At 32.1% G+C, this 21029-nt stretch overlaps 2 protein-coding genes and 1 pseudogene across 6 annotated transcripts in view; 1 reads left to right on the top strand and 2 right to left on the bottom strand.

Annotated features, from left to right (window-relative positions):
- LOC139488128 (cyclic nucleotide-binding domain-containing protein 2-like) overlaps window positions 1–21029 on the top strand; it is a 79186-nt gene that overhangs the window by 40106 nt on the left and 18051 nt on the right. For all 5 annotated transcript variants that reach the window (XM_071273523.1, XM_071273522.1, XM_071273526.1 and 2 more), the window contains exons 11-13: window positions 16086–16163; window positions 17769–17829; window positions 20311–20401. In XM_071273523.1, coding sequence (XP_071129624.1) covers window positions 16086–16163; window positions 17769–17829; window positions 20311–20401 — 230 coding nt within the window. The remainder of the gene's footprint in view (window positions 1–16085; window positions 16164–17768; window positions 17830–20310; window positions 20402–21029) is intronic.
- On the bottom strand, window positions 5676–9711 carry LOC139488130 (uncharacterized). Its single transcript, XM_071273528.1, has 2 exons — window positions 9498–9711; window positions 5676–7485 (listed from the first exon to the last, which is right to left on the bottom strand). Exons 1-2 carry the CDS (start codon window positions 9505–9507, stop codon window positions 5984–5986), a joined length of 1512 nt encoding a protein of 503 aa, XP_071129629.1. The 5' UTR covers window positions 9508–9711; the 3' UTR covers window positions 5676–5983.
- Window positions 13063–15023, bottom strand: LOC139488129 (uncharacterized; annotated as a pseudogene).

Below are 21029 nucleotides of genomic sequence, written 5' to 3'. Positions count from 1 at the left end.
CTAGTTCAAAGCTGACCAATAAAAAAAAGCACGCATCAACACCAAAACATCAATCAGAACACACATCCTACATCCAATGGATCTAGTGTTAAGACCTCACAAACAATCAGAGAAAAAACGACCTAGTGTTAAGACCTCACAAACAATCAGAGAAAAAACGACCTTGTGTAATGCCCAAAATACAGATACCGACAGATTGTAGCATCGTGAAAGCGCATACCATGGTCTTTATCCACTGATTAATATTTATACCAGTAAAACAGCATTCATTAATTAACGAGTTGAATAAGCAAAACCTTAGAACAGGTTTATTAAAAGGATTGACCTGGACCGCATCCAGAATTTCTAGCTCGGCAAACACCATCGCAGTAACACTTAAGAAGTGCCACTCCGCCGGAAACAAGTTCTCGACACACACAGCAAAACTAGCAATTCAAATATCTGCATTTATGGAAGAAATTCGCAAAGGTTCTAATCAACATGTCAGTTATTCCCCTTTCCAATCAATTATGCACTTGAAAACACATGTCTCGTCACAGTTTAAAAAAAAACCTTCTTAGTTCCTTTAAAGTATAGAAAACTATACTAGTATATCTTTGGTACAAGAAGGAGTGGTGTCAAAAACAAATAAATGTCAGGTCGCACAACGACCGATGAGGATGTGTCATAGACTTCATTTCATACTTCTTTCCTGTGTTCATGTTACGGAATGATTTTGTGTAACCCAGTAGGAAAAGTAAAAAATGTTGCATTGACGCGTGGATTTTAGAGTTTTAGCTTACAGTCGTATCAAAATTGTAACAACGTTAGTTGGTGTATACGAAATAATTCATAACTCAAACTACTGGAAACTTAATACTTTTTCAGCGTTTAGTTAATATCATATTTTAACCATTACTTGTGGATTTCTAAACAATTGCGTCATTGCTTTTATTATAAAAGATGAACTTAGTGAGGTGAGAAATTTTAAGCTTATGGTAAATTTAGAACGTAACCATTTCGGTACGTTTGAATCAAGAAAAGTTTGAAGTTGTGTTACTATTCTTATTTGTGTACTTTAATTTTTACGATTGAATTGCTCTTCACCTTGTCAGTACTAAATATTAAAACTCAGTCCTCGTAATTTATTTTGTTTTGCCTTTAAAGTCCATGGCGTTAATATTTTACGAGTTTAAAATCCCAGTAGCAACGCTTTCGTGAGGTTGCAGTCCAATATGAGTATTGTCACCGTGGACGACAGCATGCAGTGAATCTTAACTGGTATTGTTTTGTATACATTTACCGCATATCCTTCTTTTTTTACCACAACATTGACTAGTATATAGAGATATAGAAAATGGTGTTAAATTTTTATGGTTATTCCTGTTCGTATGTATTAATCATTCATCGCTGGTGTCAACAATAACCGAAAACATTAAGTAGATCAACATTTAGTTCTTGTTTTATTTTAAGAAAAACGAGATGTTACGAAGATATTTTTTAAAGTAAAACTTTTAAGTAAAACTTTAAGAAATCTTTTAAAGTCTTTAACGAATTAATGCAACATTCAAAGTAGTAAATAATACTGAATATATGTGGTATTGATTAATTTGAATATATGTTGGCCGGATGATTTTAATACCTTTTATTCCTCAATATGCATTAAGCATTTAATGTAAAGCAAACACAATTCAATCAAACATACTTTTGAATTGTAATATAATCGAATGAGAGCGTATGAAAAAAAAAATCATTTTCTGTTTATCCTAGGATTGAAACAGTTCATGACTGTGAATATTAATTGTTTGCAATATTTTATGCTTTTGAAAGCATATGCAAATTTGATAATACATTTTACAACATGAAATTCAATATATCCATTACTCTTTTAAAGTTCCTTTCAGTCAGTGTCTTTCAGTAGGCACATCACTCTCTTCAAAGATATGACATTACTTGTAATTTAGTCCGAATCATTTGTCAATTATTAAATAAACTGCTTAATAAAATTGAGAATGGAAATGGGGAACGTGCCAAAGAGACAACAACCCGACCATAGAGCAGACAACAGCAGAAGGTCACCAACAGGTCTTCAATGCAACGAGAAATTCCCGCACCCGGATGCGTCCTTCAGCTTAAGCCTTTTCTGTGAAAAGAATCCTTTAAACATGCAATAATAATCTATTGGGGAAAATGCAACCTGCATTAGTTAAAAGTTCAATGATTTCATGTATAGATTGGGAAATGCATCCCACCGGTTTAATGTTACTAAACGAAACAACATTATATCAGAAAGTAAAGGGAAAGAAAATGTACAAGGCATGTCTACTGGACTATGCCTTTCAAATGTGTATGTTTAACATGAACTATCAATATCTTATGCGTAAACATGAAATCTATCTCTTATCCTTAATATTTTTGTTATTATAATTTAATAAAAAAGATTTATTAGGAGTGTCATGCTGGATTAACATATCATGAACCATTTTCACCTCTAAACCATGATATTTAGGTGTCACACTTCAAGTTTTAAAACAAGTTCATAGGAAGATACCAAGACCTTGTTGATAAATAATCGGTATCAGCTTCACAAAGGAAAAATAAAGGCAACAGTAGTATGCCGCTGTTCAAAACTCATAAATCCATGGACAAAAAAAAAAAACGGGGTAACAAACTTAAACCGAGGGAAACGCATTAAATATAAGAGGAAACATGATGGTCTTGAAATATAGATTCTAGATACTGTCGCTGATTATCATCTTAGTTAATTACGTGTTATAGTTTTCTTTGGTTTTTCTTTGTAAATTGTAAACCTTTATGTTTAGTCCATTTTTTGTAGTATCCTTTTGGTGTGGCTGTGTACTAGTAAATCCCGACATTGTGTTTTTGTGCTATAATAAGTTTTTTTTATTATTGTCTTTCATTTTTACCTGTTATGTCTATTTGTTTTGTTCACACATTGTTGTTAATATTATGGAATTTTATGCGACTGTCATACTAATTAATTAATAGTGCTATGGTTATTTTGTGTTATTTTTGTCTTTCATTTTTGCTTAAGTGCTTTGTCTAAATGGAAGTACATTTTTCTTTGTTTGCTTATATTGATTGAGATTTTAGCATAGTGTTGACAGCTGTATTCTAATTTTTGATATTTTTACCTGTTATGTCTATTTGTTTTGTTAACACATTGTTGTCAATATAATGGATTTTTTGCGACTCTCATACAAGTGAGAGCTTAACCTAGCTATTATACCAGATTTAATTCACCATTTTCTATATAAGCAAATGCCTGTACCAATTCAGATATTTTACCGTTGTTTTCCATAGTTTGATGTGTTAGCTTACGAATTTGCAATTTGAAAAAGAAATTATCGATTTAAATTTTTCTTGGACTGTGGAGTTTTTGTTATTCTTCTTTTTAAGCATAAGTATAAATTATAATGGAAAGTAGTTTCAGATAGATTTACATTTACGTATTATAAAACTATCTTTAATTCTAATCCCCCGGTTAGTATTTACAAACACTTAAATGATTTTAAATAACCGTATGACTTTTTTCCCATCAATTTTTTTGTTTAATATAATCAATAAACATCTTAAGGTAGAATCTAATTCTTATAACCTGTAAATTAACAGAATATTGACATTAAAGCACGCCGTCAATCTGCATGGTCTTAATCTTTAATAAATCTAATTATATTAATTTTTATGTAAATGCTATATTCTTCCATCTGAACTACCTTCAACAATAACTTATACATCAGCATTGTCAAACACGTGAATCACTATCGATCAACATTGTATCCAAACAACCTGTTTGACAAAAGTTTTGATCTTGGCAGTTTTCCAATATGATTCGTTAGGATAATGTAACTTTTATTTAATAATGAGATACAACACATGTGTTTAAATTTTTTCAATTCCTTGTCTTGAAAATTTTCATAGACGTAATTGCTTAAAATGTCTTCCAGTCTAATATTCTTAATTTCGCCACATAATCTGAAGTCAAGCGTCAATTCCTGACAACGATTTTTCTATTTGATTTCAAAATCCCTTTGATATTCTTACATTGCCTGATAAGACAGACATCGTAAAAATAAAATCGTTCCGGGTTTTTCAATACCAAGCAAACACACTTCTATTATTTAACAAAGTAACAACTTCTTGGGTGTTATTCGTATTTGCCCTTGAGGCTGTAGAAACTAACATAAATTATGTTGAGTATTGCAATGCAATACCCTTAAAAAATGATTCGGACACAAATTAGTTTTAATAAGTTCTACATTGTTCATCCTGTTATGCGATAGCATCTCTCGTGTATCATTTATCATTGGCGTAACATAAGTATTTGATGAATATGGTCATTTTGCTCTACTATAGCAACTCTTGTGTATCATATTAAATTTGTGTAAAATGAGTATTTAAAGAATGTGGTCATCTAGCTCTGCTATTGCATATGTTATGGCAACTATTGTATCGTATAACATTTGCGTGACAAGAGTATTTGATGCATGTGGTAAATAAACTCATCATAATATAATATTCATCAGTTCGTCAAACATTCGTTACGTAACATATTTGAGAAATAACGAAGTGCCAGCAGAACTATTTCGGTGCATAAAGAAACGATAACCGTATCTGCTTTTCATTTCCTTTTTCAAACTTAACACTGAAATAAGTGTCTTTCTCTGAAAATATGAGACTTTATATTGACGTATTCTTAGGATTATCAAAAATTGTAATCGAAAGCATGTTACTTGAAAGTCATTAACAAATTTTATGAATGTTTTCATCTTGTTTATATTCAAATGCATTTAATGTCGATAGTTGTAGCATTATTTCTATATGTGAAATTTAGACAAAAAAGATGAGAGTGGTTTAACCCGAAAAAATAATAAACAAAATCGGCCCATTAATAGATCTTACAGGTTGCATTTCTGTAAATATTGACAATGCAATTTCCCATAGGTACTCCTTTTACGGCTAAAACTGTACCACTTTTACTATAAAGTTTTGAAAAAAATCTTATCCTAGAATTGAAAGTTCATATGCACCAGGTCAAAATATTGGGCTGGGCGGCATATTTTCAACGTTCATATGCCCTGCACTTCTCAGAGTTTAAACTAACACTAATTTTCTTAACTACCCCTACCTCGAATGAAAGGTTACCACAGATTTGAGTGTAAACAATATGCACATGTAAATTTACTGGTAACATTCGCAAGTTATGTTTCCTGTGAGATGGAACACAGAGAGCAGAACCAGTATGTAAACAAAATTAATTTTCTATGAATATTCAAGATCTCCCCAAAAGAGGCGTGTTTTGAGAAACAGCTGTATTTACAAAGTGCAACCTACATAGGGTTTGTGAATGAATTGTTAGAATGTATTCTTCTGCAGGAACTTATATATAGCAATTTTAAAACATAATGAAGTATAGCTAAATGATCAACTGATGCACAATGTGTCTTGTAAGATTGGAGAAGAAGAGAATCCATTTTAGTCATTGTCCACAATACCATTTCCTTCAAAAAAAATCACGGACTTATATTTTTAGTTTTTAAAGGACTTTTGGTGATCCGGATATGTCACCTGTTTGTCGTTCACTAGTTGCATCTGTCTCTGGTAAAAATTGGGTTGACGTCGTCACACTATTGCGAATGGGTAAAGGGCACTTGTCACGCTCAAAGGCATTGACCTTTTGTTTTCAAATTGGTATATGTTTATTATCTTTCCCTAGTAAATGACATTATATATAATGTTAGAAAAAAGTCAGTAAATAACATTGGTGTCTCGGAGGACTATACACTTGCTATTGTGCTATAATATAGTTAGTCAACAAGTGTAAATAAACCTATTGAACTCGAGAGTTATAATAAACTACTACTATTTTAACACCAATCGAAATTATTTATAGCTTTAGAATTAGAAAAAACAAATATCCTGGAAATATAGAAAATAAGTAACGGATATATTTTTGACGTTTTTTCTTGATTTTATTGCTTTTCTACATTTTTGTCCACATAACTTGTTTCACATACGTGTCATTTATTTTGAATTGACATAAACTCTGATGTTGTTTCTCTTCATGAAAGCTCTCTGTTTGTTTTTGACATTTCTCATCGGTTTCATAACTACATTTAAGAGATGTCTCTTTGCTATGAAAAATGTCATTTTTGTGAAATGATTCGTTTTCTAAGTCATCATTTATTATAGAAGCGTCATCCTCGTTTTCAACTGGTGTCTTATTTCCTGAATATATAGAATGGATTTCATAATCGTTGAGCGGTTTTTGAAATAGTAAAAACTTTTCTTTCAGAGAATTCGAATAATTCTTAATATAAGAAACTTCCCCGAACTCTCCTTTTGTTCCAATGTCAGTAGCTAAGCTTATATATTCTATTGCTAGTTCAAGATCATCTTCTATCTCGGCAATTCTAGCTTTACCAACGTAATAAAACATGAGACGTCTGATCTCAAATCCATCCCATAACTTGTCCAGTTCCACCATTAAATCTTTTGCCTTTCTAACATTCTTTGTACATACTCTTCTTCCTGGAATAACATCACCTCTGTTACTGAGTCCTAATAAACAAAACGCTACTCTTGAATAAATTCTTCGTTTCCAGAAAGAAATTATTAGTTCATCTGTCTCTTCTTGTAAGCATCCTGCGCAATACTCTGCAATATTTAGAATTTTATCCACTAATCCCTCGATCGGACATTTTTCATATATTTCTATCAAGTTAAATACGTAAATATACAGCATTTCTACGAGTTCAACACAATATCCAATGTATATTGAGGCTGCCATTGCGTTCCTTAAGTTATCTTCACACATGTCCTCTTCATCCGCCTGTGCATACGCAAGTGCTAGTCGCGTGTCGTGTGCAACTTGTGTCACGTTTGTATTGCTCGTATGTGGAATTATGTTTTTCAATTCTTCAAACAATCCATGAGTTGGGAATTGTCTGACATAAAGTATGCCATATGAGTCAATCTCAGCACAAAGCGAAGCAGCATAGTGATCAGCTTTCACAATTTTCTTTGTATAATTTTTCTCAGAAAGAAATGCACTCTTACATAATTTAGTTTTTTCTTTGAGGCATTTTCTTGGATTGTCAAACTGAATGTTATGTGTTAGAATTTTTAATTTCATTAGTAATTTTTGTGACGATCGCCGACTAGACGTCAATATTTGTGTTCTCTGAATCCATAATTCTTCTGGTGATGAAAGTTTCCACTGCAAGGCAATGTTAATAAATAGTTCAATATATCCACATTTAAGCAAAATCTCTAATAGATAATTCAATGAAAATGTCTCTTCAATGATTGGCAGCAAATAATCCCATACATGATGTCTACTTACAGAACGTCTGAACAACGAAAATATAAATGTCTTTTGAGTGTCACTCAGACGATTAAGCTTTGATAACTTTTGTGTGATCACGATTGGGTCTACTTGTTCTTTGAAGATTGGTTTAAATAGCTGTAGTGTACTGTTCATTGCTGAAAATGTAATAAGTATAGAAAGGGTTAAACAGTTACAATAATAAAATATGAGCTTGTATTAATTCATTACGATAAGTGACTTGATTTTTATAAAAACTTTTATATAACTTTGTTTTTAAAACGGAAATAAGAAAGAATATTATATCCCTTTTGCATAATCTAGTTATTTATACCTTTAGATCTCTTACATGGTCTAGAACAGCTCTAAATTTATCAGTTTCTGTGGATTTAGTTTCTAATGACTATAATTCAATATATGTCGAAATATCATATATATATCAGTTGAGTTGTCATTTACATCATATTTACTTAAATTTCTTATTTGCAATCCGAATAAAAAATAATCCTGTTACTTTGCTATATGTAAGATTTCTTGACGTAATCAGTCGTACATCATTCCATTGTTTACCCTATAAGCATAGCAAGGATATATTTACTTTGAACACGCCTTACTTCAAGATAAACTATATCCTTCTTGTCACCTATATAATATGAAATTGTATAGATAACAAGAAACATCCTCGTTCATGATATCCATGGTAGGTGATTTATACGAAATGCTTATTTCTTGATTTCTTTTATAAGTATATTATGGAACGTAATTTGCTTTTTGTCTTTGTAACTAGGAATAAATACAAATTTGAATGTTGCATCTGATAATAGATGCATAATATCAGTCGGTACACCATGTTACTATTGTATATATGCCGTAGAAAACAAGAATACTGCTCAGATTAATGTCCTTTCATGGTTTTCCCCCTTTTTTAATTTACCTTCGAGTTCGTAATATTTTTTTTATTTTTTTTTGACTTCATAAATGTAAGATCAATGATAACAACTCATATTATATTTTTAAGATTGAAGTCAGGGATTGGATTTTTAATTTGTATTATTACAGATGCAAATGAACGGTCTTTTAATCACCATTTGGTCCGTAACAAATAAAGGCAACAGTATCGAATGAACCAAGCCATAAATCGATCGAACCAATTTAGGAATATGACAGTTGTTATCCATTCGCTTGATATGTTTGAGCTTTTGATTTTTTCTATTTTTTTGATAGGGCCTTTTTGAATTTTACGCGAAGTTCGGTATTTTCACTTTTTTCTGTGTTTTTTTACCGACGATTTGTGTGATTTGTAGAATCCGAATATTTATGTCCTATATGTTGTACCGGATATACTGAAAAGAAATTTGAAAATAAAACATAAAAAACATATTTGAACACATACGAATATTTGAAGGAAACATATATTGTTTACATCAAAGATATTTAATATTCGTTAAATAGAAATATTTCTTTTTTTTTATAAAGACTTGACAGCGTCACCGATGGGTTCTATCTAATCAATTTAATGGTACGGTGTGACAGTTTTCCTCCTATGGCGAGACAAAAAACTTGATATATATATATATATATATATAAAACAATTCTATAACAATTCTAATTAGCATGCCAGCTCGTAGTCAGTCCATGTGTTCAAGAGGGATGACATGTCCTCCCCTAGAGTATAACCTTGCGCGACATAGCACGTTAACTTGACGCCAATGTTGTATCTAATATGCTACAAATAAGGCTTCATTTAGTTCACCAATTGTTTTCCCGAATATGGTAAAAACACCTATTATTTGATAGTATTTAAACGTTTGTAATAGACTTGGGTTTTGATAAAAAGTGTTTTGTCCTCCAACATCGCTGAAGAGACATTATCTGATTGCAATAAATTACCGTAGCTGTATTTGGCCAAAACATTTACGAATTTTGGTCATCAATGCTCTTTGACTTCTTACTTTATTTGACCTTTTTAACTTATTTTGATTCGCGCGTCACTGATGAGTCTTTTGAAGACGAAACGCGCGTTTGGCGCAATTACAAAATTTCAATCCTGGTGCAGCAATATTGAAACCGTTTATGTTAATTTTTAAAACATTCACATCCATCTTTTCCTTCTTGATATTTTACAACTTTATCTTACTAAGAGATAGTTATAAGTAAGTTAATATATTACCATTGCTCATTGTTACAATTCCTTACAGTGTCGCTGTTTAACACTAGTTCATGGAAAAACGTTAAATCGTTCGGTTTCAGCTTTTATACACATTGTCTAATGATTGTCTATATCCCTTTGGCTTAATGCCAGACAGAGAACGGATTAAATCAGAAAAAAACCTTGTAGGAAATAGTACTTAATCCATTGACAAAAATAGACTTCCTCCACATGTGACAGATGACGTATATAAGACTATTTTCGGAAATGAATATCTTACTAGTTAAACTTCGAATATTCGAATCGTAAAGTGTTGCTATGTGTGCTAGTTATGTTACTCGTTATTTCATAATATTTTCAAATCAATTAAATTATGCTGTATATGACTTTTGGGGCTCGCGGGTCTAAATCGATGTTTTAATTTTATATTGGATATCGGTATATTTTTTTCTATAAATGAACTTTATCTTATACATAATAGAAAAATAAAAAAATAAAAATGGGGTCACCGTTCATTAACGCTCACAAACTGCCTTCGAAAGAAGCATACATTTTTGTAAAGATACCCTTTTTTCTGTTAAACTAATAGGAGAAATAAAGGTAACAACGAAATAAAAAAGAACTTAATTACAGAAATCGCTCAAATTTTACAATAGTTTAGTTTAAGTACAGCTTATTTGAAAATAATAATAAAGAATATAGGTCACCGATGAGTTAAAAAAGATGTTTAAATTCTAAGCCAAAAAATGGCATTTTCGTACCAAAGGGAGATAATTTGGAGCGTTTTCAATGATATTTACATTTCAATATTCATCTTGGGCCAACATGAATTGATTTTTTTGAATTATTTTTGTACCATATAATAAAGTAACAACTACTAAAGGTAATAATTGAATTTTGTAAAGAAAAATATATGTTTATTTTTTTTTCTGAAATTTTGATACCCTCGAGCCTCCTTAATACAAATAATTCAGAACAAATTCGAAAAAAATATGAAATCCAGTGATTGACAGAAATTTGCTTCTACCTTTAACGAAGCGTCATGGCGTTGTCAGTTTATTTTCGAATAATGAGTTTTACTGTCCCTCTGGTATCTTTCGTCCCTCTTAAATAATTCTTCGAATAATAAAATTATTTGAGCGAATTGTTAATTTGATTTAACAATAATATGTTTTCGTGTATTGTAATGTTGTAATTATATCTGTGTCTAAGCGTACAGAAAATGAAAAGTACAAATAGTGCAAGACGAAGTCCCCCTATAGGTGTAAATGGAGGTGTTATGAAAATGAGGCTCGGTATTTAATTTTTTATTTGTGCTATTAATGCTAATGTCTATTGGTAAAATTTATAAAATCTGGAAATAATTGGTCGACATGGATTTTTCGGCAGCGTTTTAACAAACCATTTGTTGGAAGTATAGTAATTAATACTTTGTATTTATTTTAGATTGCTTATAGGTCGTTTTTAATTCTGATCTAGCAATTACTAAATGCGAGTACTCTGAGATAGTCATATTCTGTTTTTACTTTATCTTAGTTGTTTTTGTACTTCCTCTCAACCTTATAAGTCAATTAATTTCGAATTTTTTTTTTCAGTTTGTTTCTATGTTGTGTTGTTACTCCTCTGTCCTAGGATAGTGGGTTTGAGCTTATTCTTATCAAGCATGTTAAACCCCATCAAATACTTTATGCCTGTAAAAAGTCAAATCACAAAAATACTGAACTCAGAGGAAAATTAAATTGGAAAGTCCCTAATCACATGGCAAAATCAAATGACAAAAGACATAAAAAACGAATTGACAACAACTGTCCTAATCCTGACTTGGTACAGGCATTTTCAAATGTAGAACTGGTGGTTTAAACCTGGTTTTATAGAGCTAAACCTCTCACTTTGTACGACAGTCTGAGTGTTCGTCCGAAATTTGGAAAATACTCCCTTTTTATGAATAGAATCTCATAACTTGGAAACATTGAAATGTGAAATTTATAAAAGTCGAAATAGAGCTTACGTCAATAGATATACTAGTAATGTTTTAGATAATAAACCAAAGTTTCATGAGCATTGATTAAATCGTTTTTGATTTCTTGTCCGACATCTTGACCACATATGTACGAACGGACAACGGTTTACTTTAACCCGTGCCGTACACGGGCGCATACAAAATGTCCCTTTTTTCAAGCACCTTTATAGTGCCGATTAATGCCAATTATAGAATTACATATCTAATTGCAGCCATACGTACACACAGGATGCAAGTTATCATATTAGCTAGTGACTCGCTATTCCGCAAGTCTAAAAATATCATATCCACCTACACCTCTAGTTCTAATATAATATGTATAATTAGTTACACAGTAATGACATAATAAACCTAAAACGATATATATGGGGTAAGAGCAATCGAACCAACAACACCAGTTAAGTCACTGCCATAAAATGTAACGAATTTATTAACTGACTAGCTTAACATGTGGTATTTAGACTAGTAGTCTATGAAAGTGATCAAATATCCAATACCGTTAGTATCAACAACCATTTCCATTGTTCTTAACAAAACGAATGCCAACAATAACAACTTTTAATGTGTTTTCGAGAAGAATTGCTTCGTCTATTGAAACCTTTGTGAGATTTTTCCTCAACACCGTGTTGTTTTAATAAAGGAACGTAGCACCACTACTTATCGCGTACTGAAAAAATCCCCCTGTACTAATATAATAATGAATCTACACGGTCTCCGTGCGGTTGTTTTTAACCAACTATGTAGGGAATCACTGAAGGATAACTGGAGACACCCCCCCCCTTAAGAAAAGTTCTGGATCTGCCACTGACCATATTCCTAAATTATGTAGGAGATAAGATACAGTATCATATCACCAAAGAGTCAATATCCAAAGAAAGCATAAATAAATTGTGTATTGTATGATATATGTTCAAGGGTAATGTATTCACTTTGAACTGTATAGATTAAAACAGTAATAACAATAATCTGGCATGAAGCTTTTGGAATGCAACTTTAAAATTGAATGTTAAGTTTCATAATTATAGGCTAATAATTCTATATTCCGGAAGTCTGAAAGTATTTTATCGATAGTTTTACATTATTAACAAATAGGTGTTTCACATTTCACATGCTAGTCAGATACACAATGTCTTGAGTATTGTATCATATGGAATCTAAAAATATTGTATTTCAGAAGAGATCATTATGGGGGTTTCGTACTAAGTCGGATATTTACAATTAAGAAATAAAGCATCATTTGTATTGCGTCAGATGAACAAATTGTCTGGGTGCCGTCGTATCGATATTAGTCGATACGATAATTGATGTACTAATTGTTTGGAATTTTGTTATTTTAAAGTTGAACTAATCTGAATATATTGAAGGTCGTATGGTGATATATAGTCATAGATAGTTGCTTACATCTCCGTCATTTATTCTCTGGGGAAAAAATGTTTTATTGGCAATCATAGCACCTAAATAGCTTCAATTGCGATTTAGTTGACCTTTTCTGTTTTTGGTGCTTCTTACAATTAACTTAGACTTCTTGTGCCTTTTTTTCAATAAACTATCTTTTAAATAGATAAATTTTCTTTTTAAATTCATTTTTTCAAACAAGCTATCTTTTAATCGATAACAATAATAACAAAACATAATGTAAATTTATACAAAAAAGAACTTGAAACCCGATCCGTACCCAAAAACATTAAATGATTGGTCTATGTAAATTAATAACCGAAGAAAAATCGGTTTCAGTATAAAAGTTGTCATGATCTTTACTGTTCATCAGAGATTCAAACCTCTCAGCAACCAAGTCCAGACAGAAAACCCCATTTAAATGTGGATTAATTGCTGTATTGTTCAATAAACTGTTGTCTTGAGTCTTATGACAAGAGATATCCAAGATGGATTGAGATTCGCTTTCTTGGTCCTTGAATATATGTTTCAGTCTAGTATAAGGATTCAATTGTTCGAGATAAGGTCTATTTGATAGTTGTTCGTGTTCCAATGTTATGTCACCTTCATCGATTAAAAGCTTCTGAGTTGCTGATGTATCCAACGAGTTCTGTTCTTGTGTATTTCTTTTATCACCACACACACGTTTTGTAACAGTGTTGTTATGTGGATTTTCGTCTCTATTTTCATCATGTTCTACAGCTGACTGTACCAATATTTTATCATCAACTTCATTATTAGAATCTTCGCTGCAGTGTTTACTTTGTATGCTTCTGAGAGATTCCGCGTACTCATTTATGAATTTAGATTCTCCAAAGTTACCTTCCCTTGCTATTTCAGTCGCCATATTTATAAATTCTAAAGCTAGGTCGATTTCTTCTGGGGGATTTTCTAATTCTTCGATTCTTGCTTGAGCGACATAGTAAAACATTTGTCGCCTTGTCTCAATCCCGATCCATATTTTATCTACCTTCGTCAACAAATTACTAGCCCTTTGAACGTGATTTGGTAGACGATACAGCCATGAATAATATCACCTTTATTGCTGATTCCCAATAAACAATAAACCATTCGGAGATAAAACATGCGCATCCAAAACGATCTTATAACACACTCTTTTTCTTCCTGGAGGCAGTGCAAACTATATTCGGCTATTTTTGCTATCTTTTCTAGCGTTTGAGCTGTTGGAATTTTCTCCTACACACATATCAAATTGAATACAAAGATATATAGCATGTTTATTAATTCTACGCAATATCCAATGTAAACAGACGACGACATTGCTTGTCGTAGGAAATCATCGCTTTTGTCATCCTGATCTGCAATTGCATGTGCAATAACTAACCGTGAATCATGCAACTTGGGTCACGTGGGTATTAGACGTATGCGGTATCAACTGTTTCAGCTCTTTAAAAAGTCCATGAGATGGTAGTTCTTGAACGTACAACATTGTAAGCACATCGATTTCGGCGCAAAGAGATGCGGCATATTGGTCTGCTTTTGTCATTTTTTCAAGATATTCACTTTCGCTAAAATAGTTTGTCCTGTATATCTCAGATTTTTCATGGAGATATGTTCTAGGGTTTCCGATACTTAAGTTATGTGTTTTTATTTTAAGCTCTATAAACAGTTCTTGGGAAAATCTTCGACTCGAACTTAAACTACCGGTTTTATGAACAGCAGATGGCTGTCTTACATGGTTCGAATAGCATTTGAACTGGATAGCAATTTGAAGAAATAACTCAATATAACTGCATTCAAGCAGAACCTGTAAAAACTGTTGAAGAGAACAGTGCTTCTCGAGTAAGCAAAAAAGTAGTTTCCATAATGTTTGTCTTTCGCAGCGTTTTAAATCAAATATTTCTCTCCTTTGAGAACCATTTAGTATTTTTAGCTTGTTCAATCGCTTATTTATCTTTAAAGGGTCCACCTGCTCAAAAAGGGTTTTCTTGAATATTTGTAAGAAACGCAACTCTGAGTTCTCCATTTCTTTTCTACGTTGTTCGTCTGAAAAACGATAACAAAACATCACCAATTAGACATTTGCATTTGTACTAGGACGATTACATTACTTCGGTGCATTGTTTGTATATCAGTTCATTATGTTGTAAACATGTTTATTTGAATTAAACAACAATGAGCAATTTGTTAATTTCATTTCAAGTTTCAATAACACACATTTAATAGGCTTTTCAAGTTGAAAAAGTTAAATACTTTCGTCTCAATTAGATTTGATACTCTCACTGCCAGATAAATCATGATTTTAAAAATGTTTTTTATGCAATGGTTAAAAAACCACAATAGTATCCAAGGGTATTAAATAATGGGTTTTCCCGTATATTAAATATACTTGGAAATTGAATGATTAAGAGTAAATATAGTCATATGATCTATTCTATAAATATACTGTGTGTAATATAAGTTTTGGTAAACCCAGTCACATAAAAGTGTATAATTGTTTGAAATAGTTGATTTCCGTTCAGAATTCTTACAAGAATATACACTTATAAAATATGTATTATTATGATGTTATGGATTTAATCGGCGATGAATATAATAACGAAACAATATCCCATAGTATCCGTTTTGAGTTGAAATCTTAAGCTTAGTCATGTTTATTATCCACATCCAAATTCAATTACTTTTTGCAATGACTAAAAGTTACGCTACAAAACAAGAAATGTACAACATTAATCCGATATCATTGTACCTAAATTAATTTGTAGAGCCAATTATAGTACAAAACTCATTAGGGATACAAGGCCCTCAATTTGGTTCCTCAGACCTGCGTTTCGTCTACAAAACAGTCTTTCTGAAATTGATTTACTTGAATATTACAGATAAGCTCCTCTGGTATCCTACTTCGTTGTTGAGGTAACGTTGATATCAAAATTACTGTATTCGTGACAGTGCATTATTGGTTCCTGCAAAAACTAAAATTTCAACCACTTGGACTCAAATCAAAAGATAAAAACATTATATCAACAGTTATAAATTCACTTAAACTTGGATGATGGGATTCGTAACAAGAAAAAACCTATTCAAACATAACCTTCATTGATACACTGATACCAAACTAGTTGTATGCAGTTGTAACTACTGGATAATTGCCTTTACTGGTTTTACGTTTTAAAATATGCTCGTATTTATTACAGAAATGTTCCTTTCTTGAAAGAATGGCCGATAGAATTATTGCCTACCAATCCGAAAGCATGTATGTTTCACTTCTTCAAGTGAGTATTTCATTAATTTTGTAAAATAACAATATATGATCTTGGTTGCGTTCAATATCATAGCAGCTAGTATTGCCGCAATGTCACATATCTATGTTGAATGATATACTACGCAGTTAGCCGGTCAAAATGACGTCACGAGTAATTATCTATCCGACGCTATTTTGGATTCTGAAGATAGCATGGATGTTTAGGCCCTTAGAATCTATTAAGCGACTAGGCTAGCTATACTTTCTGTTATCGAAATCTACTTAGCCCTATGTAGCAGCTATTATATGGAATAACCGTTTCAGAGATGATATCAGATATGTTCCTTATGTCGTAACTACAATTCCCGTACATTTTTATGAATGTGACCTACCGAAGTAGACTATTTACCGGATTTGTAATAACATAAGCAACACGACGGGTGCCACATGTGGAGCAGGATCTGCTTGACATTCCGGAGATCCGGAGATCAGGACAGGTTTTGGTTGGGTTCGTGTTGCTAAGTCTTAAGTTTTCTTTGTTGTGTCTTGTGTACTATTATTTGTCTGTTTGTCTTTATCTTTTTTAGCCATGGCGTTGTCAGTTTATTTTCGATCTATGAGTTTGACTGGACTGTTCAATATCATAGCGTTTATTTTAGGGCTCTGTACATTTTGACTTCTGAACGAATAAGCTAGCCTAGCCACTAAGTAGATCTAGGTAGCCCACAAATATTATGCTATCTAGAGAATAAAAATGGCTTCAGAAAGATTATTAATTATGACATTATTAACGTAGTATGTCGTTCAATATAAGTAGCCTACAAAGGGCTACGTAGATTTTGACTTCGAAAATTATAGCCTAAACTGACTTGCCGCTAAAAAGAACTTGATAGCCCAAAAAATTCATGCTATCTAATGAATCAAAAATACCATCAATTAGATTATTGATTATGACATCATTTTGATAATTATTACGTAGCATGTCGTTCAATATAAGTAGAAACCTGTATCATAGCGGGTATATTAATTGCTACTATATTGAATACAACCATGGTATTCCCCAACACCAAAAAAAGAAATTTAAAACACCTTAAACTTTAATTGTCCTCCTTAGCATTCAACTTCTTTCCTTTTTTATGCCCTATTTATGGGCATTATGTTTTCTGGTCTGTGCGTCCGTTCGTTCGTCCGTCCGTCTTTGTCCGTTCGTCCGTCTGTCCTTCCGTCCGTTCGTCCCGCTTCAGGTTAAAGTTTTTGGTAAAGGTAGTTTATGATGAATTTAAAGTCCAATCAACTTGAAACTCAGTACACATGTGCCCTATGCTATGATCTTTCTTACTTTAGTGCCAAATTTTTGTTTTGACCCCACTTTCACAGTTTACTGAACATAGAAAATGATAGTGCAAATTTCAGGTTTAAGTTTTTGGTCAAGGTAGTTTTTTATGAAGTTGAAGTCCAATCAACTTGAAACTTAGTATACATGTTCCCTGTGATATGATCTTTATAATTTAAATACCAAATAAGAGTTTCACGGTCCACTAAACACAGAAAATGATAGTGCGAGTGGGGCATCCGTGTACTATGGACACATTCTTGTTCTGTAAAATTCAATTTATTTTGTTATTTTTATTTGTAGCCGCGGTCAAGTTTTGGTTAGGGACAGTAACCGTTCTGATTGGATATATATTGTGAAATCGGTAAGTCTTTAGATTGAAGTTAGAAAAAAATGGGAACTTCAGGTAGCAAATTTCACTTAACGATCATTTCTTTGGTTTTTTTCCCTGTAAGCGCGCCTGACCCAAAAGTTAAGACCAGATAGATTCATATTGGGTTTAAAACATTTCCAATTATATTTAAAAATAGGGAAACTGTACAAATGATAGTAGTTACATAGTTTGTTTGTGACCTAATACGGTATATACGGGGTCACAAAATTCCATATGGGGTGAGAGCGCAAGATGAAAGTGATTAATATAAGTTGCAAAACTTGTTTCCCAATCCACTATAAATAAATATGTTTAAACTAAACTATATATCGTATTAGGTCACTATCACACTATGTAACGAAAAAAGTAAAATCACAAAAATACTGAACTTAGAAGAAAATCAACTCGGAAAGTCCATAATCACATGGCAAAATCAAATAACAAAACGAATTTATCTTACCGACTTGCTTTATTTGTTGAATTTAGACTAGAATTGTCTCATTTGCAATCATACCACATCTTTATATTAAAGTGTTCAATTTTAAGAACCTTCTTCCTTTGGTCTGCACAAATAAAGGCAACAGTAGTATACCGCTGTTCAAAAATCGTAAATCCATGGACAAAAAACAAAATCGGGGTAACAAACTAAAACTGAGGAAAACGCAAAATGAAGGATGTGAGATTTTTTTTAATTTTTTTTTTAGAAATGATGGTAAGGTAATCTTATACAACTTTTGATATCAACACTCTATTGGTAATAAAAACCAGTAGATGTTTTCTCTCAAACACTGCAGCAATCATTTCCTCCTTATACAATAAATCTTGAATATTTGTGTTATTTTTATCCGTTTTCTCTTAAAAAAATTAATTTACATAGGTATGTATATGTTTTTCAGTTCAAACATTTGGTTTCTTGTTTCAACTAAACGCCGTATAAGATTTAACCTTTACTTTAGTTAGGGACGACCATTTGATATTCTGGGGTGGGGGTGGGGAGGAGGATTTGATTTTGAAAATAAACAACTCAGCCTTGATAATCACAAAAAATAAATGGTTTGTTCTGTGGTAGTTTGAAAATAAATTACCTGACTTGCAATGTATCGAAAATAAATAACTCAGCAGGTCTAATCGAAAGTATGAGATGGCACCAGATTCTTCATCAATTCATCTTTTTTTCAACAAAAAAATCGCCTTCGGCAAACACTGCCCAAATTGTTTAATAATAAAAGTATAAATATTATTTAAATATACTTGAAATGTCTGTAAATTGGCTTCATTTAACTTCAGGTATGTTTTCTCAGCAACACTTACCTCACTTTTATTTAACAGGGCCGTAACTACATTGAGGCAAATGCCTCATGTAGAAAATGTCAAAACCAAACGCTTGTCTCCATATCAAATTGTTTTCACGTCGACTTCCTTGCAAGAAGCAAGTTCTGTTCTCCCTAAGACGTAGCCCCTGATTTTTCGGGATCAATGTTTCTTATTTATTTGTCTTTTGTTCATTGATTGCCCTTCTGTATTCTGTTAGTGTTGCATTCCTTTTGTAATTTAGTAATTTTGTTATTAACTTGATCATGAGTTTAAAAAACTGAAGCCCCAGACTTCAACTATGTGAATTACATTTTTGCTTTAACATGCATATTGGTGTATTAATGTTGTCCCTAAAAACTTAAGTCTTACACTGAATGAACATTTTGCTTTGAGACCAAAAATAAGAAAGGGTCTTGGGAACACCCAGAAAGCATGATTTTGCATCATTTCTTCTAAAGCTTCTTGTGCCTTCATGGTTCCAAACCCCTAGAAAAAAAATTTGCCTATGTACTATTGTACTATGTTTTGCCAATACTTTAGGCTAGATACAATCAATCTTTAATATAGTGTCTGGAAGCAATGCATGTATATGCAGTTGGGAATATAGAAGATTCATTTCCGCAGAGGATGATAATTAATTCTAATTAATTGGTACATGCTGAATTAACTATACATGTATTATTTATAATTTAAAAAAAAAAAAAAAAATTGTATGTTTTCGAATATTATAAATATAGTTGTGAAAATAAATAATCAGTCTCTTGCTTTAATGAAAATGAAAAATCTTGCTTCAAAAGTACAGAAAATAGATACATGTCCTCTTAGTTTACAAAAATAAATAACCGATCCAAAACAAATCCTCCTTGCCCCCCCCCCCCCCCCCGGAATATCAAATGGTCGTCCCCTTAACGTTATTACGTTGTAATATTCATATGTATGCTATGCTAACATTGTAAGCTTTGAGGAGTTCCTTATTATAAAGGACTGCTAATATGCAGTGGCATTTGATTTGTAATAACGAAAACTGTACATTGAATGGATGTAGTGCAACAGCTCTGCATTCTAATTCCATCTTATTACTATATCATAATTGAATATAAATGCATAAACATGTTTTATCAAACAGCAAATGTCTTACAATTTGAAAATTATTTTCAGGGAAGTTTATCTGTTTTCAAAAAGCTGAAGACAGTAGAAGCACAAAAAGCCGGAAACAAACACTTGAATGATCGCGTTCGTACTCCCGAAGGTAATATCAGAGTGTAATTATTTTTCTTCGGCTTTGAATACATAAAAGTGCCAAAGGTCGGTCAGTTTTCCGTTGTAATTGTATAATGCAGATGACGTTTCTCACGGCTATCAGATATATCGAATGATTAAATTCGTTAGCCTTGATAACAGATATTGCTATGAGGAGATCTGACTGAAAACTTTCCCGACTGTCTGCATCGCGAAGAATCTGTCTCATAACAGACCTAGACGTAGATGTAATTATTATTTCATTGTTCTGCTTCTTGTCAACAAATTGACAAAGTGGATCGGTAAAATAAGATTGAAATATCACAAAGCCAACACGGCACGCGTGTCTGGCGTCGTCACTTATCATCAGCCTCTTTGTACAGGATGAATTTTAAAATAATCAGGAAATGGTCACATTTATAATTGTCTTAGTTCGGCGAGAAATGCTATTGAATTTATGACATATAAGTGGTCAATCATCTTTAATTAAAGTGAGATTGAAACATATTATCCTAGAGTTATAAAGATATTATATGATAATGAGAAGATACTGCTTCCCCAGCTTTAAGTGTAATTATGATATCACTATATTACTTGTACATTTACTGACAGAAAATCGAAAAACCGAAATATTTTTA

This window comes from Mytilus edulis, chromosome 9, assembly GCF_963676685.1.
Source record: "Mytilus edulis chromosome 9, xbMytEdul2.2, whole genome shotgun sequence".
Classification (NCBI taxonomy): Eukaryota; Metazoa; Mollusca; class Bivalvia; order Mytilida; family Mytilidae; genus Mytilus; species Mytilus edulis.
The sequence above is the reverse complement of the archived record's forward strand: the minus strand, read 5'-3'. Positions and strand labels throughout refer to the sequence as shown.